This window comes from Styela clava, chromosome 2 (assembly GCF_964204865.1).
Source record: "Styela clava chromosome 2, kaStyClav1.hap1.2, whole genome shotgun sequence".
In the NCBI taxonomy this organism is placed as follows: Eukaryota; Metazoa; Chordata; class Ascidiacea; order Stolidobranchia; family Styelidae; genus Styela; species Styela clava.
In genome coordinates, this window is record NC_135251.1 from 14776572 (window position 1) to 14800916 (window position 24345).

The window sequence follows — 24345 nt, forward strand, 5'->3', positions numbered from 1 at the left end:
GTAGTTTCAGTTTTTAAGTTTGATGCAGGTAACAATATTTCTTTCGATAAGATCGGCGAAGAATATTAAATACAGAGAAATGAACACGAGTCAAAAGTTGAAGATAGAGTTTACTGAAAAGTTACCCAAAAAGGTTATTTTACCACAGTTTTTCACATACATAGCTTTCTTAGGTTGTGAAGTTTTCTCTCGATAAATCTAGATATGTTGAGATTTGATATCATACATTATATAATGATGGTATATATTCGTATATATATGTATATTTTGCTTCTCAAAGGTTAGATCAAAATTTTCAAATTTGAAAAAACATTTCGTGCCATAGATGTCGATTTTATCGTTGGAATGATCTTGGCTCTGTTTTTGCTGTCATTTGTCGATAAACTATTTTGAGATGAAAAATTCATATCAATATATAAAATGAGAGATATAAATTGAAATATGAAACTGGAACTCCTTTTATAATATGTCATAACCTCAATTTCAAATATGAAAATGCATGTCAACAACAATTATTTCTGAGAATTTTGAGATTCCGGGTTCCATGGGAAGGTCGGGGGACATTAGCGTCGATAGACGTGAACTATTTATCTGATCAGACTGTTGAGAAAAATTCTATCAATTCTAAAATAAATATCTGATACCGTGGCCTTCTCACGACCCAGCGATGTGGTACAAAATTAATGTTGCCAGAAGCACCGATGTTTGACAAAAGTGGTTGATTTACCGAAATTTGTCAATCATTCATTAACGGCATAATATAGCAAATCGAACGATTGTAACATATATGCGTGCGGGAATCTATTGATTAAAGTTGCTCAACACAGTACAAATAGAAATGCGACAAAAAGTGAGGAGATTTTACAATTTTCTGCAAAGTTTATGTGGAAATAGACATTATGAAATTCCTGGGCCATTGTTTGAAACATCATGAGATATGGCGCAATTAATGAGGTAATCACCACAAAATGAAGTGACATAATAAGTAAGGAGTTTGAACTCGACATTAGCGTAAGATCAAAAGACAAGGGTACGAAAGTAATTCCGCTATTCCAAATGTGAGTTTAAGGTTGGTAACCTACCTCCAAAATGGGTAACTGTTTTAAGACTTAGAATTCGATGTTTTATTGCGTATGTTATTAAAGTGCTAGTTCGCGTTAAGAAATAAATTTCTACGCTTCTCACATAAATATATATATATATACTGCTGCACAATTCAGTCGGTAAAGGCAAGAGTGAATGTCCGCATCGCTTTTGAAGGTCCTTCTCCGTAGGGGGATTTCGGGGTGCCATATAGACAGTGGGATTGATTCGGCAAGCTGCAATTACAAATATAATCACAATGCCTACGATTTCACGCGGACTCGATAATCTTCGAAGTTTATAAAATAATCCAGTAAAAATAGTTTGTACGTTACGTTGAACTTAAGATGGACTAAAAATTCAGGATTTTAATAGCAACTTTAATCAAGATAAATATATTTACCATCAATAGAATCTCTGTAATCCGATCTAATTCCGTCAATAAAGTTCACCGTGAACCAGCTTAGCGAAAATTATTTGATATATTTCGAAACCAATAATCTTCAAAAAATATTTTAAATCAGAGCCCTGAGCCATTTTTGATTTTGGTCTATTAATTTTTCCGTTATGATCGTCGAAAATAATTATAATTCACCGGAAATTAATTCTTAGCTATCATTTTGCATGGGAAAATAAATTCTGTTGAAAAAGAAAAAGTAGAAATATTTTCGAATTTGATCTGTGATAATACTAACCTAGAACATGGCGACACGGGAAAGCCTATTCTGGAAATCGACCCAAAAACGAGTATATAAGCTCCGAAATACTGGCTTTTATCATTACTTTTGCGTTTGCGGGGAAGTTGTTGGGCGTCGAATGCTCTGGTACGTTAAAACCCCTATTTCTAAACCCCCAGAAATCAAACCTCCTGATTTGCAACTTATTCGCTTGTCATATTTTGTCCCTTAACGAATAACTTGTGAAATATCAAATTCTACCATTTCGCAACATCCAAAACTTTCCCATACTATTCACAAGTATAATAAAGCCAAAATATCATTAAAACCCTTGGACTACGTCCATCAAGCGCCCTCTCCATTAACATCTTTCGTGAAAATCTTCTTGAAGCGTGTTCATATACTGTCACTTGATTGAATACACTTGGAAAAATTGCCAACGAACAACAGTGCAGATGTACCCTCGGTATTTACTGTAGTTTTTGTCAAAGCTTCAACTACCGAGGTGGAGATTTGCTGAACTAAGGTCTTCAAATTATTAACATCAATGTACTCATTGAAAAGTCGAAATGCACACAAGTTTGGGGACCCATGCACTATGTTTGTTTAATTAAAACAATCTGAATTTGAGGATATAGTCATGTAGCACAAACATTGCAAAACAGATAATATGGCATTTTCTCGATCGGGTATATTTTATCCGTTACGCAACATCCCAGAATCTATCTGTCGTCTGCAAATAAATCTTAACTTTAGGCAGATACAGTAAGTCACCCAGAACAACAACAAAATATCAAACACTGTGTACTCTTTCTGGCAGTATAAATGGAAAAGTAAACAGAGAAGGAACTGGCAAAAGCAACACCTAACAAGTTTTACTTGAATTAGGAATGATAAGTCTTGATTACGCTTTTGAATAGTATTGCAATTTCGTCTGGTGATACTTAAAATCAAGAAAGATTTTGGGAGATCGCAAGGCTGAAAATTTAGGTTTGGTATGGCGTTTTAACATTTTGACAATATTATTATTGTCATATTGTTCAACTACAAATTCATTTTTTCGGCTTCGAGTCCTTGTCGAGATCTGTGACTGTGTCGGTGGAGAGTTTTTGCAGCACCACAGATGGTGAAGCGAATACAGGAATCGAAGATGTAACTTTAGGACTCGGCGTCGTGTTGGACGCAGAAAGCTTGGTCGTGTCGGGTCCTCTCGCTAAAGCCTTTTCTCTCAGTGATACAGAAGCTTTGAGACGAGTATTTGCGCTGACAGTTGGCGACGTATTTGGTGATGGTGAGATATCAATCTCACTTTTCGGTAAAACAGTGTATTTCACAGATTTTTCGACGACTTTGGTGGCTGTTTGCTTCGGTGGCAGACTTGTGCTAACCCTTCTTACAGAGGTTTGAGATGTTTTGTGTCCAGCTTGGAGAACGGGTGTGCCTACGAGAGCAGGAATAGTGACAAATGTATAGCTAGACCCGGGCGCTGCTCCAGGAAACTTCACCGGCACTCGCTGACTGAGGAATACTTTTGGCGATTTCTTCATTTCTGAAATCTAGGAAGGGATAAAACGTTAAATCCGTCACAGCACCTTCACAGCCTATTAAGTCATTTAGTCGCGAATTTTGTAAGTAAACATATGGAACATTCCGCCTAAATAGTGTGAGTTTAAATCTGAAGCAAGTATAGGAAAACGTGGAATGTTGTGAATCACAGGCTAACAAGAGCTTTAGCATGAAACAATTGCTCAATAATATGGATTTTAACGCATATAAGGTAAGGGCGACGCAACAATATTTTGAGGGAATTATTACTACATATTTCTGCAAATTATTGTGGTACCTGTGATAAGACTCCCGATGGCTTCGACTGAGTAACTCCTGTAACTTTGGTAGTTTTTGTTGATTGAGCAAGATGTTGTATTCTTGGAGCTGAAAGCAAATTAATTAGTATTTGAGACATTTTGTTCGGTGTTTACAGGCATTCAGTTAAGGCTCTGCATGTTTGAGATTTGAAAAGTTTGCGCAATTGGCTAAAACGAAACTTCAAACTTACAGACAGTAATACTGGAATGAGGCTGGTGAAAAGTGTAAACTGGTAACAACGCTGGTTTCGTCGTTGTTATCGACGCTACGTGAGGCTTCGGCTTGCTGTCCGGCAATAGTGTCACTTGCTTCGCTGGAGCAGGCTTTGTAAAACCTCTGATATTACTGGATGCAGCAGCTTTTGCGGCTGCGTTACTCAACATCGTACTCATGTCAGGCGTCATCACGTACCTGCGTCATGAAAAATAATAATCGAGTCGGTTAAACTTGGATAGATACAAAAACTGACAAACTGGGATTCAGTGAAGAACATACAAAGATTTTGGCTACTGCTAAGAATATAAAGTTAATTAGCATGTCCGAAAGAAGTAACTGCAGCTTGGGATTAGAACCTTGATAATTGCTGCAAACATGGTTTATGATTAACATATTCCTAAAGAATCATAACGATGTTCGTTCTTTTTGATAGGATATGAAACTGGTTCCCAACTATTTTTGTTGAATTTGTCTATTTTGAAACCATTTATTCTTCCTACCTGTGAATAAAACTACTCTATTGTTCAATCTTTCAATCCTTCAACAATAGCTATGCGCAACGCTCTCCCGTTTTTGTACAGTTTAAGTAGTTTATTATGTGTTCGTGGATACATATTATATTAATATTAATGAAACTAATGAATATTACTAATATTACAGCGAATAAAAAGCAAGATTCCTCCCACGAAAAAGCAAAATCCTCCACTGGCAGGAATTCCTTCATGGTTACCAATTGAGCTCAACCCCAAAACCCAAAATATCCAGTCCAAGAGCTCTGATAACTCCTATTGTCCAGACAAAGACAAAGCAATAACCACCGTTTCACATGCAATACTTGACGATCGATATATCGGCATCAGAGACGAAAACATAATCAACTGACTATTATTGAACAACGATAATTATTGGTAAATTTGCAAGAAAATAAAGGTCACAGTACCTAACGTAAGATTCTTGTTTCACCAGCTGACTCTGTGGTCTCACTTTCTGTTGGTAATACGTTGTCGGATTAGGACGTTCTTCGTTAATCGTTTTTCGTCGTTTAGCAGGTACCACTCTCGAATTAGCACCCTGAGAAGATCCGCCGCGTGTTCGAACACGGCCCCGTCCGCTTCCAGCGAGATTGCGATCCAGTAGATGTGTTGAATCATAACTGTGACGACGAGAAGACATTGTTTCGGCGAGTCCGCCTGAAGGAATAGGAAAATGAAATTGAACAAAATTTGAAAATATTTGATTATCATATGAAGAAAGAAATGACTGATAATTTGAAAAAAAATCACGATTCGATAGTAATTTAGCAGGGCTAAAAGATGGAACGATGTTCATAACGTATTAAATATCTTTTAACGCAAGCCAAATTATATAGTTGACACAATTCCAGCATGACCCTGCTTACGCACGTCGTAATCGCTGCTATCATTCCTTAGATGGAAAACTACGTTCATAAAGACGCAGTTCGTGTGTTCGTCGGATTCTTAGCCAAATCGTGAAGTTTTCCTAGCGATTCAGGCGAAAAATATCTCTCGCGATTAAATAACAACGAAATAATTATTGAATGATTTTTACTGCACCCCATAGTGTAAATGGTCTTCTCTCATTATTTATCACGCAGCGAGTTACGTCGTTATTAACTTCAACGTGAAAATTGGTTGACGCGCGTAAACACGGAATTAACGACATACCTAATCAGCAAAATGTCCGCTTGTCGGTTATCTGATCTATTGAGTGCTTATTATAGTTATACGACGCTTTCTCACGCCTTCTGTTCCGAACAAGCAGTAACTGATATCAACGATATGTAATGGGCTACTACTATTTTTGGAAAGAGCGGAATCTTTACCATAAGCTTTTGCTTACTTAATTTATTACATCCCAAGGAAGGTGGCCGGTATGCATCTGTAGATCTAGTGCTTTAATACCGAAGCGACAGAAAAAGAAGCGTTCGCCTATTTAACTGCAGTGAAAATAACTAACTGGAGATACCGCCGATCATCGATTTGATCTTCAAGAACAACTTAATTGGTATACCTGTTTTAAAACTGATTGACTGTCTTCTAAATATCAAATTATTTGAACTTGAACGCTTTCTATAATATATTTTTATCAATATTGAGCAAAAATTCTTATATTTTTTTTTACAAAACACAACAATACGAAATTCATTCGGCCCTGTTGATTTTGTTAATTATATCAGCGGTTCTCAACTTTTTTCAAGCGACCCAAATTTAAAATAAAAAAAATTTGGGGGAATCCCACTACCAAAAAATGTGCTTAAATACTGAACGACATGGGGTGCTTTTATTTTCGCAAAGTCAAATACCTGATACGGAATTTTTTTTTATATAATATTTATTTTACCACACATTACTGGCATAAGTTGCTCTAATGAGAGGATTGTACAGCGAGTTTGAAACAGTGGCTTGGTTTTACTTATTCGTAGAAAATAAGAGGCTGCCAAGTTTTCACGCCCTGGTACTTCCCATATATATTATATTATAAAGCAACAGTTCAATATATTAAATACAAAATAAACAATAAAAATTACTAGAAATTATTTTGTCATGTTTGTGTTGAAAAAAAACAAGCTACCGGAGGATTTTCAGGCGACCTAACCAAACTTTGGATCGCGACCCACTTGTTAAACTAAATTAGAAAATATACGTTATTTGTTGGGTAACCAAAAATCTGGCAACACTAATCTGAAAACATAATTATGGCTGACGATAATTCAACATTCCAGAAAAATTGTTTTGACTGTGAAGATCATTAATTAGATAGGATTTGTCTTTCCTAGAACGGCGGAAAATTCTTTCTCGTGTTGCTAAAAATAGCCGATAATCAGTTTGAAAATCTTCTATACCTATAAATATGCCCAAGTACAAAGTTATAATTTAAAATGACGCATTACATCAACAATTGGAGAGTAGTGTTGGATATCACGTACACACTGGGATAATTATACATTCAATTTAACAGCATTTCATGGTAAATTATTGGTGAGCAAAGCGGATAAATAATACCAACAAATAGGGCTGAATATTTAATGATTTCAGAATCTAATCGATTTTTTTTTCGAATCAAATTTCGAATACTTGGAAGATATGTAGTCGTATTGACTGTTTTTATTGTAATGAGTCCTTCAGACACCAATCTATCACTTAGACGTTGACACACAATAAGAAAATGTTTCATCAATACCTCACTCGTAAGAAAAGAATGTCAGAAGTGCATTTTGAAAATATGGCTCCAATAAAAAAAATGAGGGATCCACCTCGACCTGGGGGCCGGACAAAAAAACAAGATGGCGGCGATTCGATATTCCCGTCTGAACCGATTCGAATATTTAACGATTCGAAATGCCCAGCCCTACCCACTAACTCCCATAGGCTGTGGCACAAATTGGGTATGGCTGAAAAAAGGAAAACGACAATAATCGTAGCAGATTGAATTAGCTTGTACGTGCCTTGATCGGAAACAGTACATTCCGAACAGCGTCATAAATTCCAATATTTCGTCAACGCTATTAGTGGAAATTTACCAGTTTTGTTTCTCTGCGAGTTTGAAATTCCTTTAAAATGACTTATTTTTTTAAATAGCGATCATCAATATAGTAAAGCTTAGCAGTAATGTGAACAGATTTAAATGATTTTTTTGCAACTGCCGACAAAGAATCCATTTGGTGAAACGCATAAGTTAAGATCCTAACTCATAATAAAGCCGTATCAAAAATCTAGTTGAAGAATCCTTTCTGAGTTAGAGTTCGAATAATTTGAGGCTCCCATTTTCGAATAATAACATTTTACGTTCCATAAGTCACCAATTGCATTTATATAATGTAGAAGTTCAAGATCAAAAGGTTGCAAGACGACCGGTTAATTAGATCAAACCATAAAAGATCGAAAACATGGTATTGCACAATATCGAAAATATTTTGTCCGCGCCGAACTGAAAAGAATTTCTCAAGACTCCCGCGGGAACGTTCGCAGTTCAAATTCAGGCGATAATCTCGGGGAAAAGTTCAAAACGAATGTAATGCAACAATGTTGCAACAAGACCTCCTCGGAGCTGAAATACATCATAAAAATATAATACAAATAATAACGTTCCCATAGCGCCTCCTTGACGTAGTCGCAATGACGAGTTTGTAAGTATTCAAAAATTCACATTATCATTTTCGAAGTATAACGATTGTCAGTGACCTTCTTGTGACCGAAATGTAAGTAAAATTACGGTCAGATAAGCCCGCATTAGCTGTGCGATAATCTGTAATCAGATTATTAACCACATTTTCAATGTAATATTAGATTTAAACGGGAGAAACAAGATTTGACAACACGGGAGGTCGTATCATCAATCATTGTAAAAATTGAAATAAAAGGTTACGATACAGGCTCTAACGACTTGGGAGTCGCGTCAATCGGTACTTAACTAACGAGCAATGCAATGTCATCATTTTATATATTTTCAGCTCTTGGCAATCCCGTAGTTGCCAGTGATAGGATTCACATATTTACCCAGTGAAGAGGAAAGTCGATAAGGCGGCTCAATCATATGAAGAACAACGGCCTCTCGCCCGGAAACCAGTCCATGTCGAGTATGGGACGAGTAAGCCTGTCATTTGCTTTTGGATGCATGCACTGGATGGTAGAGGGAGCAGTAACCGACCAGCGGTTATGTGAACCACACTACGGCGACAAGGAGTCTAGCAATCTTCGTACATAAGATTCGAATCTGCGAACCCATGCAGGCTAATTATAGGCTCAGTGGAGAGCGTGTTCCTAACGCATAGCACGATGCGCCACACCGCAGAGACATAACTAGCCTTCTTTACTCCTGGGCGAGAATGGCCTTATTTTAAGTAAATTTATATTTAGATAAAAAAAAGTATTAGAGATAATCCAGAACAGAATATTCGATTTCTATCTCGAATTCTGTGTATAAAAAAGTAAAGCAATGAATGCTTTGTGTACTACCGATCTTCTTTACATCGGCGACCATGGCTGGCGCATTATGACAGTGTCAGGAATACGCGTGCCATCGGACCCCCGATAAGTCTGCAGGAACTCGTAGGTTCGAATCAAATGTGGCTATGTGGGATAATTGTGCGGGAAAGTATTACTAGGGTAGATCACGTGTCGGCTAGGACTTCCTCGACCATCGAGTCCATACACCTAAAACAAGTAACGGGTTAACAATTCCCATACTCGACATGAACTGGTTGGTAATCGGACGAGAGACCGTGGATCGTCGTATGATCAGGACGTCATATCGGCTTCCCTCACCCATGAGATAATTATGAAAAATCCTCCACATTCGTGCAAATTCACTTCGGTTTGGTCTTGTTAAGACATACTTTCGTATGCACACGCTTTTAAATATTTTCATAAGTGACTATTGAAGGTTTTCTTGCAACAGCTGTATAGCAATGGATAAAGCTCATTACAAAAGGGACAGGCCGGCAACCAGTGCCATTTTATGGGATTATGTGATGAGATTTGATATCAACAGCGAAAATAAGAAAATTTCACGCGATGATAACGCGTAAATCAACTCTTATAATATGTTGTGCATTGATTGGAAAATAATTATATGTTAGCTCTTAGCGAAATATCAAATGATAAGTATAAACAGGTTAGCAGCCATTGCTTCAGAGAGTAACAATTCTCGATGGGACAGGACATGATTTTCATATTTATTCCGACGGAAAGACGATAAAATGATTTAAACAAGTGTCGAACCATGGCCTCTTGTTTGGTTATCATGATAATGTATAGGAATAGCTAACCAGTTACTTATTTTCAGATGCTTGAACTTGATGATAGATAACTCCACAGCCGACCTCGGAATAAAAATAGACTATTTTCGTTTAAAAAATATTCAAAATCCGACAGTGTAGTCTAGTTTAAATTTGTAATCAAATATTGGTCAATTTCGTTTTTATTGAGATCTTCCTACATTTGTGTAAAATAGAAATACAAATATTTTCCTGCGATTAATTCAGAATTCCTTAAATTTAAAACAGTGGTGAAATCGACAATCCAAATATAACACAATTAATTGTAAAAACAATGTAGAGTTACGGATGTTATTTAGCCAAGATTAAATTTATATTAAACTTACTTAAGATTGAAGAAGATGACTGATGAACATCATCTCCGCTTGTCAGCTGTTCCAAAAACGCAGTAGCCTAGAACAAAAATATTGGTCTGTATTAGATTTCTATTGAGTTTGTGTTATGAGGCGTCGTTTCAGAAAATTAAATTCTTCAGCAAGTTTGTGAAGCTGTTATTTCAGCCTTTTAAATAATTTTCTATATATGTAATAGAGAATACCCATTTTGGATTAGATAGAGTTAACCTAGCAATGTGAGCCATATAATAGTATTTTATATACCAAAGTTATATTTCGATCATTAGAATTTTGTAAAAGTAACATCGACCAATTTCATTAGTATTTTTACAGCAACTGAATACCTGCATTGTTTCTCGTTCATCTTTTCTACTTCTTGATGCAATGTGAGATTGTTGTGTTGCTGATGGAACAGGAGTATGGGAGGCTAAATATGGATATTTCTTATACAGTCCAGTCTTGCTTACACCAAGATTTGGAGTTGCAATATTTGTACTTGAAATTCCACTCCATTGTTTTTGACTGGCTGCTGATTGTCCAACTATGATAAAAAGTAGATCCTTAGTATACGAGAAATAGTTTTATATTAGCAAAGTTAAGTTTGGCATTGTCGAACAGGGATATTTGTTCCGCAGAACTGTGTTACCATAAATAAAAATTAAAGAGCGAAATTTGGAATAAAATACCGGATCTCATTGGGAATTTAGAAACAAATGAAAGTAATATCCTTCTAGCGACAACAACAATATTTAACCACTGAAAATTTCAAAGCAATTGGTCCAGCAGTTGAGGAGAGAATCAATTTTTTATAACAAGAAGGAAAATACCAACAATAACAAAATAATGATCATAAGTCCACTTCGTGTACAATAACTAACTATTGATTGTCTGTACATAAACATAGAAATAGGGGCAAGATATACTGGAGACTCAAACACATTGTAAAATAATATTTTAGAATATGAAATATTGTATATATTTTTAATTGTGTCATGTTGCAAAGAAAATCTATATTTCAATAAATATTCAATGAGTTTGAAAATGCAGGGAAGCTAAAATAAACAATGATTTCTTTGATTGTCTACATCAGGGGTTGGCTACCTTTTGTCGCTCGCGGGCCAAAATTAAGGGTTGCAAGTCATTGACAGGCCGAACATATTTTTAGAAAGTTGAAAACCAAACGGATGATACTTTTTATAATAAAAATCAAGCAGTGATACAATTCTCGAATAGAATATAAATTTAATTCCTCATTGCATTGCATCTCAAAAAATTTCATTTAAATATTTTCGGCGCCATTGAACCCTTTGCACTTAGCATCAACTTTTAGATTAAATTAGATTATAGGCTCATTAAACGAGTATTTGTGAATTTTATACTTGTTATCTTATAATATAATTTAGTCTACACGTGTCTCACAATAAATTTTGTTACGTAAAGAATATATTCGTTAAAACAGCTGTTTTGTTACTAGAATTCAGTGAAGCTTCATGAGCGAAATTATATTACTCCGCTGGCCAGATCCGGCCCGCAGGTCGTACGTTGCCGACCCCTGGTCTACATTTACTAGATTCGGAATTGAAAATATTCTAAAAGGCAAACAATAAAGATACCAAATATAATTAAATTTGAATCGATCCGGTTCCTTTTTGTAAATTTCTGGCAGAAATAAACATTTAAAAACATATTTATGCATACTTATATCAGCTGGTTGTTTTGGTAAGACAGTGCTGTTGAATCTGACATTTGAATAAGCTGACTTTAGTCTGGCTGTTTGTTGGAAACCTGAAAAAAATATGTTCAAAGGGTTTTTATTGTTGTGCATGAGAAATCTTAATAAGATCAATTCGAATCACTTCCTATAGTTACGTAACAACAATGAAATTACATATTCGCAGAAAGTGATTTAACAAAAAAATTCAAGCTTAATAATTCCACTACCATACGCTATTATTGAATTCTCACCAGCTGTTGCTAACGATGTTGTGGTATTTGAAATTGTTGGCAATGATGTTACAGCAGCAGTGGAAACGTTACCTGTGTGTGACCTAAACAGATTGAAAAAGGTTGAGAAAAGAGGGTCAATAGTCACACACAACCCGCAAAATATTACTTCCAGGGATGTCCAAAATGAATAGAATATTCAAATACATTCAAAATTGATTATATTTGATATAGTAAATCATTGATTTCAGTAATATATTAGTATACCATAGTTTCATTTGAAAATGTCCTATTAGGAATTTACAATCTTACAATAGAAAGAAAATTAGTTATTAACTGCATAACCTAATTTGATTTCTACAAATTGTATTGAGAATTTCTCAGACCCATTTAAGAATATTTCATATTCGAAAAGATTATTTCACAATGTATTCAAAATATGAAACTATTTGGTTTTAGCCACCCCTGATTTACTATCTTGTTATGTTACCCTGTGATTCAGACATACTGAATAAATGAATAAAAATTGGTTTGAGATAAACAATGCTCATTCCAGTAACACATAAAAATTTGAAAATGGGATGAAATTTTCATACTTATCCTTGCGGAAATGAAAGCCGGCGAACAGTGTTTTGTATTAGCTTCATTTTCATTATACCTATATCATTTTGACCAAATCACACAGGGCGTCATAGCCACTTATATGGTTACGATTCCATGTCGGCTATGGGAATATTTAGTAGCAAATGTCTTACCCTGCGAGATCAGAAGAATTAGCTGTAGAAATTGTTGAAGTATCTGAAGCAAAAAAGAAATAAAAAGTCATATTTCTTAATACAGATTCTACTGAAGAGTGATCGAAAGTATCACAATCTTAAATACTTTGCTATTTGTCATATTAATATTTATTTGCAAAACAGTCACACACAATAGTCTAGATTTTACTTTTAATGAGGTGAATTTTCAAGACAATGATCGCGAGTTTAGTGCCTCAGATGATGTAGTGACACTAACTATAATTAAATCATTGTCATCAGTTCAGCATAAACTTGAAAGAAAATAAAGTTGCAGTGACAAAGACCTCATATATCAAAATAGCATACTGTTTATATTTTAGTTCTGACATGGGCAAATTACAGCCTTTGGGACAAATCCAGCCCGTTGAGTAATTCAATCTGGCCCGCCTGATGCTGCCACAACCAAACTAAAACCAATTTTTAAATGTTTTGGCTAAAAAATTAGCTCAAGAATTTGTTGAGATTGGATTTAGGTCTAGTTTTAGACCATGGCCCGCCAGTCCCGATGGGCAACATTTTTGGCCCCTGATCCAAAAACCCTGAACACCTCTGTTTTAGTTCATAGTGAACAACAATTGAAAAATATACCTGTATTGATTGATGTCTGGCTGGAGGCAGGAACAGATGATACTGGTACCTTTGGCTGTAGAATAATCAGAAAGAAAATATATAAAACCAAGAAAACATAACGAAACACTATGATTGTTCATATCAAATTTCATGAGCACGATGAACTAACAGTTACAGCGTTGGACTTGACTGTGTTGGCATTGCAATATACAAGTCTTGGGTTCAAATGCTGTGATCACCTCACCCTGGGTGCAGTAAATCGCGTAGGCAATGCTGAACTGAAAAGATTTTTTTTTTTTTTTTTCTAAAAGTAGTAGCTCCTTACATATCAGTGGCTGCTTGTGCATGGCCATGTTCAAAGCAAACGGCATAAGTAATAATAAGTATGTATAAAAAATGGTCTCCCAATTAAGAAATTCATATTACTAAGGATATTGTACATTTGTACGTCAATCTATTTTAAAGTGCAACAGCAGCGCATTCTAATATTTTATTCTACAATTCAGTTCAACTCAATCAGATTGTCGAGAAAAATCCATTTTTTTTGTTGAACACAAATAAAAGTCTTCAAGATTACAAAAATGAGTAACAAAAACAACGTTTTTCTGATCAAAAGAAAGCGTAGAAGATAGCTCTTAACAATGGCAAATTGTTAGATTATCCCTTTCCGTAAATAACACTAATGTTGCATTATCATTCAAACAAGATGGTAACGAACCTCTGAAAAACTTCCACCTAATATGGTAGCAACGGCTGCTTCTGTTTGACTTTCTGTTGCCAATAGTGACGGATCTGGAGTTGTTCCGATCTTTCTAGATTTTACTCTTTGTGATGTGTCATCCTGTCAAAGAAATGACAAATTATTATAAAAAAATAAGAAACAAGATAGCAATGCTCAGATATATTGTCACAGAAGACCAAAACGAAGAAGTTTGGGCATCAAACCATGGTTTAAATTAACCCGAGAGATAAATTTCTGACGAAAAATAATCCCCACATTTCCTCAATACAGGAATCCCCACCTTTCATTACATAATCAAATGTGACTGTTGAGCCCGTAGGAGATTGTAACAAGGTTGGCCTTGGCATTAAATTATTTGGAAATGTGTTCATATTCTAACTACAGATTCTAATTGTCTACTTGCTACTTATTAACAAAAAAATTAAAACTGTTGCATGATTTTGTGGTTTCAACATAACATAATCAATTTTAGACATCTACACTCACAATTCTGTACTGAAATTCGTTCTCCCAAAACCCATTCTTCCCCATGACTCATTAAAAATATTTGTAGAAATAAAAATATCAAAAAATTTGGGAGATAACTCTATTTTTTGAAATTTGCAAAAGGGTTTAGAACATCTGATTTGAAGCAATATGTGTTGCAACATGAAATTACTATAATTTTATGAAGAATTGAAACAAATTAAGAAACTTGAGCATCTTCACACCTTAGTTAAATCAATAGTGATGCTTCTCTGTTGATTTTTGTTTTTCTGTGAAACTTTCCCAAGTTTTGATCCCATATTCGTTAAAGAATCATTGTTTTTTGAAAGTGACCTTCCTAGCACTGTTGGAACTGTTGCAAGACCACTCATCGATCCAGTTTGTAGATTGAAGGTAACTCCTTGAACTGGGGTCTTGGTACCTAAAGTATGCCGAATATTATTAACAGTCGTTATACATATATTAGATGGTACTCCTGAAGTATGCGCACCAAGATGTCGCATAACCTGAACCCTGACCGGGTACACAACCTGGTTTCAGGTTGTGCGCCATCTTGGTGCGCATACTTCATGAGGTCCTATTAGATTATTATTAACACACAATTTTTTCATGATAGTTAGATCCTTAGGTGGTCAATACTGATATTGTTAATAAAGTGAAGGAAATTCTTGCAACGAAAGGCAAGAACCTCATTTCACATAATAAGTTTAATAATAATTTCATCTCTATTAAGCAGAGAATGAAGCTGTAATCAGCATTCCGTGAGTGTGGTGGCCTCACGGTTAGAAGCATACAAAATGTAACAAAATAAATCTGTAACAAAATAAAGTATTAAGACAAAAAATTACCATGTTTTCCTTTCGCTGATGATTGACCGGAGAGAATTTCAGATATTTTTGCAGTTGTCGATGATGAAAGCCTTCTGCGTTTTATTTCTGACAAATTATTATCTTTATAATCCCGTTTTCTTTTACCTGAATGTTTTTACATCATTTGTGTTTATTTAGTTTGACACGGTTGATGTAGAATTAACTACGTTGGTATCACAGGTCAAAGATCTCAGATTTCGACCCCCAAGTGGGTCGAGAAATGACTGGGGGTCACGCTTAAATCTTTTTCTGTACTAACTTATGTTAAATCAAAATATCGATCGAATTTGAAATATTTGGAACCAGTAGCAAAACTCCCCATCCCTGGAATAGCGTCAAAATTCGATCTTTTGTGAGACAATATGCAAGCACATATTTTTTTAATTTCAGCTGTACTGTATAATTAAATTTCACTTTATTATTATTATTTTGGTTCCTGATCATCACAAAAAGTAGCAGCTTCTTCTATGTATGCCTGTACAAAGCCTTGTTTCCAAAGTGAAGGCATAAAAAGGTCGTAAAAAAACAGAATAACAACATAAATGTCCGCCACTAGACTTGTCACATAAAATAATGAGACATACCGTAGTCAATAAACAAAATACATGCATAAAATAAAAAAAATGCGAACCTTCTGATCTTTGTCTTTGATAGAAATTCTGTAAATAAAAATATTTAAATAAAATCACAAAGAATAATTGAATTAAAAATTATGAAAATTAAATGATATCTTGGTGATAAATAAGGGTAATTACAGACTATTGCTGTGAGCTCAATTCCAGCAAGCAGGAATAAAAACTTTTGACTTAGAATGACGGGGAGATGATTGTCTCAACACCCCTAATGGTTACCCAAAGCACCCACCTTTTTAATTAAAACTAGCAATTCTCAACCAAACGACTATGTCACAAGGTGAGATTGGCATTACTGTTATTTCTCATGTTTTGAATTGTATTGTGTATCATGATTTTTTATACCATGGCGTGGTTCAAAATAGATTATAGAAATTACCAATATTGTAACTATTGTAACATCAATGCAACACAATTACAAGAAAACTCACTTCACTTAAACTTGATTCTGTAATCGTCCATGTCTCAACTTCATTCTTTATCAAGGTGTCTGACAAAAAGTCTTCAATGTAGTGTAGTATCATCCTGAATTTGAATAATAAAAACAACTGTTTAGAGACAAATACACAGACCAAAATCTCCTCAGCTTGTAAATGCAACATGAATTGTTTTGTCGGCTGAGAATTTGGCTTGGTTCAATCAGTCAACGAATTTCTTGAAGGTTTTCAGCTACTAAGTACTGGGGACCCAAAATATTCAGTTGGTCAAATGAGTTGGCATTATTTCCTAAGTTTTCAAACTATTTTAATAAAATTTTTTAGCTATGGTTTACAGCACTAAAGAAATAGGATTCACAAAAGAGAGGAAAGGCAATGGGAAGGCTTAATACAAGCCCATGTGAGGTATGAAAATAGTTTCATTTGAAATAAGGAAGTATGCTGTTACTGGCCAGCAATAAAGTGAACTCTATGACAGCAATCATCTCTGATATAATTCTCCCTCATCATCATTCGAACCTCTGAACACAAGCAGGTTACCAGAGGTGTGATGGAAAGTGTGTTCCCAACACTTGGCAGAGAAACTGTTATTACAGTGATGCCCTGGTAGTCGAACGACTCGATACTAGAACACTACTCAGTAGTTGACCAAACAAATCTACCAGTAGTGAAAAAAATACTGTGGTTTTGTTAATATTTTGGGTATTTTGGAATGCGTAAGAACAAACTAAAATGATTACCATTGTTTCTTATGGCAAAAAAAAGTTTTAGTACCTAAGCAAATCCCTAGTCGAATTATTTTCGACTACCGGAGTATCAGTATACTTCTTACCCCGTAACAATCACGTACAATAAAATTGGCTATACGTAGCTTGCACAAGAAATAGTTTCAGATTGACCTGAAGAGCACAAACTTAGATCTTGACTTTAGCAGAGAACATAGACATTAGCATTCAGCAATATTCAACATACTTATCAACCATTGTCTGTGTAACACATGCAGTCTTCTTGACCTTATCTGAAACCCTCAATGCGTCATCAGCACCAGGTACAGCGAGTAAATTACTCTGACAATGGGTGAGTAGTTTCTCACGAAAATCTTCAATTTGATCAATATCACATAAGTCAGCTTCCTCGCCAACAACGAATAATATTGGAGTATTCAAATCGCAAAAAACATCATCCACTGTCTGAAAATGTGTAGGTAATAATCAAATCATATCAAACTCGTGCAATGACTTCATAGTGATAGAAGAAGATGAAATTTTGGAAGTGCTGGAATGTGAAGAAGTTGGTGGATTTATGCTCTGAATGTTTTGAATCTGCTTATCAAACCTATGCTTAACTAAGCAAATCTACCTTTCACAAAAAAAATAAACTTCTAAAATAAATGGAACAACAGTTTTATAGAATCTGGGTAAATGATTTGCCGTTTGCATTATATTTTATGAAAACTGTATAACATTTGGTTATGAATTAAATGTGATAATAACTTACTCCTCGTGATCCATTCAAAGTCTGCATTGGAAATCCAAAACATATTATGGCAGATAATTTTTCAGCCAATGCAATCTGGAAAATTGAAATAAGACTTCACAGAAATTGTAATAAATTAATCAAGATTAAACCAACAATGGCAAAAATTGAATATTCTATCATCGCAAATATATTATTTTCAATATTTAATGTATAATATATTTTAGATTGGTAAATATTCTAAAAGTCAATATATATTCATCAAGATCTATTTTGGTGATGCGAGAAAATGTCAACAGCCATTTAATTTATTTTCGATTCAAGAGAATTGTTTTTGATTTTTTTTAACGCTTCCAGAATTCAATGAATTTTTTCAATTTTTTCTTAAACACTTTCAGAAATTCGATGGTTAATTTTAATTGCTCATAGATAGTATGGACTGCCAATGTCAATGGAAACTATTCTAAATCATTCCTAAAATCAAGGATTACAAAAATCAAACAAATAGTCTAAAATCAATTAAAATATGAAAGATAAACACTATCTATTTAAATTAAGTCTTGATTTCCAATCTACACTAAAAATAAATATTGAAGCTTACTAACATGGCAGTTTAAAATGGTTGCAGTATGCCAGCCAGCAAGGATAATAGGTTTGTCAGGATACTTGGTATGATATAAGTTTATTCTTGTTCGTACAATCGTAGAAAGTTGTTCTATATAGGCAAGTATGGTCATGTCTTTCGCTTTTTCTGGTCCAGCAATCATCACAACCTGAAAAGAGTCAGAGACTTATGAATCGTTGAATACTGATTTTTGGACCGAAAATTTTGTTAAAATAGCATGGCGTATGAATCTTTCATCTTGCTAAATTGGGAAGCGGATGCATAATATGTAAAGTATATAAAATTCTGAGAAATACAAGAGTACATACTACGAATCAAAATATGATATAATATTTGATTTTTCATTATAATTATAATATATTACGGTAATTCTATTATTATATCGAATAAAGCATGCATTGATTTGATAACAATTTCCTCAATATTTTATTTTAATATATAACGATAATTAATAAATTTTAAACAGACCTTCTCAGTAATTTATTTATTAATGTGTTACCAATGGCGATATGTAAGCTTGCTGTTTTTAGGTAAACCATATATACAGGAGGAAATTGAACCCTTTATTTGCCATCCTCCAATGAAATATTTGAATCGGGGTGAATATGGTTTAATGTTTAAAGGGGCCTATTTTCCAATCAAACTGCAAATGCCTAATTGTATCTTAAGAATTAGACAAGTTTTTTAAATTTTTATGATTAAGTGATACCGCACAAGAATCAATATTCCTTTTTAATCAGAAGATAAAGATTTAATTATATTCTTCTGAGACTTGAAACCGATATAATCACAAAGATCACAAACATTATTTATATCCAATATAACTAGCACACAAATAAATTAGTTTAGGGGCTCCCGAAGTATGCGAACCAAGATGGCGGACATCGGAATGTAATATGTGTACTAGGTTAGGGTTAGGCCATAATTTTAGGTATAAATACTACGGGAGGCTCTTGACTAGTCTTCGATCTGATAATAGGACTAAAATAAGGAAAATTGGAAAAAAATTATCGCCTGACCCTAACCTGTTACCCATGTTACGTTCTGATGTCCGCCATCTTGGTTCGCATACTTCGGGAGCACCTTAGTTTTTTTTTTTTTTAAATAAAAACAGATCACCTACTTTCAAAATTAGTAAATTTGAGCCCGAGCCTACCTTTCCCACTTGTCCAAGATGAGAGTTCCAGAATCTTTTTCTATGTGACATTGTAGGTGATGGAACATATGGTGAGTTAGGAACAACCAATATAATCGGTAAATCATATGATTTCTGAAATATACATAGCATTAAATAAAAATTAACAAAACTAAAAAACGAAAAAGAGTAACTAACAATATTTTAATAAACGAAACCATACTAAATTAATTAGTTGGAACGTTTTTCATAATATCAGGCAGCAATAAAATGTAATTAGAATTATGATGAAAAAAGACTAATTATTATTATTTTACAGAATATATAGGCAAGGTACTCGGCATGTAACTGTGATAATAGAAGTCTCTCACAAAAGCCGTGGTCACTCTGAGCTAACCGTCCCACAAAGAGCATAACAAATTATGTGTGCTATTCAAGAAAGAAGAACGTACTTATTCCACTTTGAAGTATCCTTAGTTTAAAAATTTATGTTATATCACATCTGTTTCTATCACTTTTTTTAAGATTTCTTACATTGCACATAAGGAATACATCTCTGGAATATCGAAAACATAAAAAAATAGAACCAGATGTACCGTATATAGCATATAAGTTGTGTAAACAAAGTTTCCCAACTAAGGCGGCTTATACGCGCATAACTCTGATCGAATTATATGAGAGTATATACAATATGTCATAATGAAAGTCTTATGTCACAATTCACCACAAAAATCCATTTTCGATTCTCCCATTTCCACAAAATCATAACTAAAGAAAATTTATTTTAATTTTGGGGTGTAACCACCTAGAAAATATTAATTAGAAGTCTGGAAGAAAAGTAATTATCCCACCTGTTTTGTATTTTGGGAGTGTTTCAGCAACATTGGTTCCCATGGTCTTTTCAATAATATCTCTAAACAGTTCATGGAACCATTTGCTGCGTCATTTACAGATTGAGCAATCATACGTTCAACTAATGTTGGAACCTGTAAAATATAAACAGCAGATGATTACAACCAATTTACAAGTTGAAAGAAATTGAAAGTCGATGGTACTAAACTACTAATCAGTAATCAACACTATAAAACTGGGTCTAGTTGTTTAGGCAGTTTTCTAACAGCCTTCGGAGTGCAAATAGCCATGCTCACATATGAAATTTAGGCAAGGAAAAATAGTTTTTCTGTAAATGTAAAGTGTAAACTGAAACTGGATATAAAGATGTAGTTAAGTTATCAATACCTTGTTCATCTTTACTACTTATCTACTAACATTATTATTAACAGGGCATTATGATGATAGGTAGCTCATGACAGACAAGTGTATTAGAATAAATTCTTTCCATTTAGATCCTTCACGAGTGAAATCAAAATTTCTGAAATTCAAAACAAGTTCTGGAAATCATCAGTATTTTGATTCATTCACTTTGAATGTGTTTATACATAATTAAAAACACTATAGAGCCCAATTTTCAGTGACGTGATGGCCCAGAGATTAGAATTAACTGAGTTGGCACCACAAATTGTTACCTTACCCCCCAGGGTGTAATAAACTGATAGGCAATGCCGAACAAGAAAGATTCTGGTCATTCCAGACAATAAAAGGAACCCCTTGCGTATCATGAAATATCAGAGGCTGCCTTGTTTGAAGCAAACAGAGTGCTCAGCGAAATAAATGAAAATACCTTCGATCGTAACGTCTGAATAAGATCGAGATAAGAGGCCAACATTGATGCTGGTAATCTATTGATAAGAATGTAATGAAGCCACTGAGTAAGTTTCTGTTCCCATGAAAACTCGGCCAAAATTCTTCTCAAGCAGGCAGCAGAACGATCAAGTGAAAGACGCCTAGCAATCGGCTCATTATTCACCTGATAATAGGAACATGCAATAAAAAAATATACGAGAATACGCATGACCATTGACCACCTGTTTCTATCACTTCACTGCAACAGATGCTGTAGTTACCGGTAATAAGATGTCAATATCAAATTCACTATTCGACCACTACAATTATTACTGAAGGAGACATCCCTCAACAAATGGTAGTAAGGTACAATCGACCGTGATTTACAGTGTAAAATTCATTATAAGTATCACACTTTTTTCTAAACTCAATTGAAGAAATCAAGTTATTTGGACTCTTGGAAGTAATAGCAGTTATTATTGTTACTTTACTTCCATATAATTTTATTAAACCTAAATGTCCATACCTACATAGAAAGGATGTAAAAATGATAGAACTCTATCAAAATGCAAGATGTAAATTACATACCCCCTTGAACGCCAGTCTCGCCAGTTTTTCATCTTCTAATAATTTAACAACCTTTGTATAAAGTCTTGTTTGTTGCATACTCCAAGATGTTCTGGAAATTATAAACCCTTAGTTAGGTTTGAAACTTTGAGATGACTTTGAAAAATAAAAATAAAAAGATTAGTATTTTCACTTAGATAATGAGAATACCAAAAACATCAAATCTTTATTTTCTAATAGAATAGCATAATGAAGTACCGATTTGGAATCTTTTGGATTGAATTTTTAAAATCTGATGAGACCACTCAATCATGTGACCATGCATGGTTATGTAAACCATGCTACGAAAGGGCGAAATTCAGCAATCCTCTTGCACATAATAAGCCACAGGAGCTGAACCAGCATATTCGCACATTGTAATCCGAGATGCGATGGTGCATGATTCTAATGCTTATCCTGATGCACAACCATCGATTCTGTTAGATTCTGTCTGATTCTTTTCTCTCAAAAATGTTAGATTTTGTAGATTCCTTCAAATTTAGCAAGTCACATTAGTCATTATATACAGATGGTAATTTCAGAAAGAGATAATACTACCTTATTTTACACACCATAAGGAGCGCTTCAAATTTTTTTTTCAGAAGAAAAATGATAATGTGCCTCATCAAGTCGAAGCGCCAGTACCAGTAAAGCAATTTATTGACAGTGCGCCCAATAACCCGTTGTGGGCAGCAGCAGTAACACTGAATCAGCTATAAAAGCTAAATATCTCATTAAAACACATCATTCCAGATATATTTTTATGTATTCAAATCTCACTTATTTATATATTCTTCCCAGTCAATATCAGATCTCATATTCGCCCCTGATAGTTTTCCTGACAGCAAATTGTGAGTTGTAAATCTCTCAGTCTCGTTCATATTCAATTTTGCCCGATGAACATCGTAAGATCTTCCAGATACATATGGTTCCATCACCTCATCTAATGATTCGACATCAATCTGTGAAACCAGATCAAAGGAATGCATATTATATTAGGAAGAGAGTGATATTTAGGAATTGTATTAAATGGGCACACATAGAATAAAATTTCATAACTAACCTGGCATAGAGGAAACTCAATAAAATGGATGGGTGGTGTAGGTGAAAGAAGTAGTTAAAGACAAAGGAAGACCATTACATGGCAACCACAATGCAGCTGTAGCAATATGGAAATACATGTTCAACAGCAGTAGGAGACTCAAAATTAATACCTAATCAGTGATTGGTGATATAATGAGCATATTACTAACATTCAGCTGGGTGGGCCAGCAGAATCTGGAGCTTTCCTGTTTGAAGTACTATGTCAGTGGTTCCCAAACTGAGGTCCGCGGACCTTTTGACAAAAATATCTTTTGGGGTCCGTGAAGCACTTTCGGAGGGTCCACGAAAGAAATCTTTTGTATGGCATATAGTTTGATAATAGAAATATTGAGTGCTTAAATTTGCAAATACGCATTTGTTGCCTTTGCAATCACTGCTGTGAGCCTGTGATATCACAGAGAGAGTTCAATTGATGCCATTACAAGCAGACTGACTGCAGAGGTGTAGCTGACGCTATACCATACGGCGCACTGATTTTTCGTTGTGATCTTTTAATGTTTCATTTTAGTGCACAACGCCACAGATCATTAAAAAAATTGCGAGGGGTCTGTCATGGAATTTTTTTTAAAAGTTTGAGAACCACTGTACTAGGCTATTAAGTTTAACACAATCAGAATTAGGAATGAGATTCTGTGATAATTGATCGATATCAAAACTATTTTCAACTGAATAAAAAATGACCAGTTTTGGGCATAAGCTTGGAAATAGGCATGTACATGTGCAAGTAACCGAAATTCGTGTTTGGAATTTGAACCGATCTCATAATTTTATCTACAGGATGCAATAAATACTCTACAAACCTCATCATCTGATCCATCAGTGCTTGTACTATTTGTTGAAGCATTCATATGTTGACTTCTCAGTCTAAAAATCAATAGGAATACATTGAAAATTTTTAGGCACTCAGCATTATATAAACACCAAAGACGTACATAGAATTTATTTTTCAAAGTAACGTTGATTTAAAAAAAAAAAAGCGAGATATTCTGATAATCAACAACCTTTCATCATAAATTTAAATTTCATTTTTTGAAACAAATCCAAAAAAAAAAAATTATTTTCTTGAAACTGAATTAGTGATGAGAAATAAAATCTCACCTTGATCCCTTGGCTAGTTTTCCTTGTCTGCAGGATGATAAAAGCCAGTGGATAGGTTTTGCATGATTGTGATTAGTTTTATATGATTCTGACCAATGATGGCTGTAAGTATGATCCAGTTCAACCAGGTTTTCCATTCTCATTATTATGTTAATTAACGTTTTATA

At 34.5% G+C, this 24345-nt stretch overlaps 1 protein-coding gene across 1 annotated transcript; it reads right to left on the minus strand.

Annotated features, from left to right (window-relative positions):
- Positions 1-2212: 2212 nt before the first annotated feature.
- On the minus strand, positions 2213-24345 carry LOC120336651 (uncharacterized). Its single transcript, XM_039404381.2, has 25 exons — positions 24179-24345; positions 23881-23944; positions 22757-22938; positions 21959-22049; positions 21369-21554; positions 20539-20673; positions 19709-19822; positions 18533-18700; positions 17949-18023; positions 17424-17641; positions 16446-16539; positions 16014-16041; positions 15362-15487; positions 14738-14934; positions 14004-14126; positions 13304-13358; positions 12674-12716; positions 11940-12022; positions 11673-11759; positions 10319-10515; positions 9966-10032; positions 4783-5032; positions 3817-4037; positions 3604-3692; positions 2213-3316 (listed from the first exon to the last, which is right to left on the minus strand). Exons 1-25 carry the CDS (start codon positions 24319-24321, stop codon positions 2813-2815), a joined length of 3540 nt encoding a protein of 1179 aa, XP_039260315.2. The 5' UTR covers positions 24322-24345; the 3' UTR covers positions 2213-2812.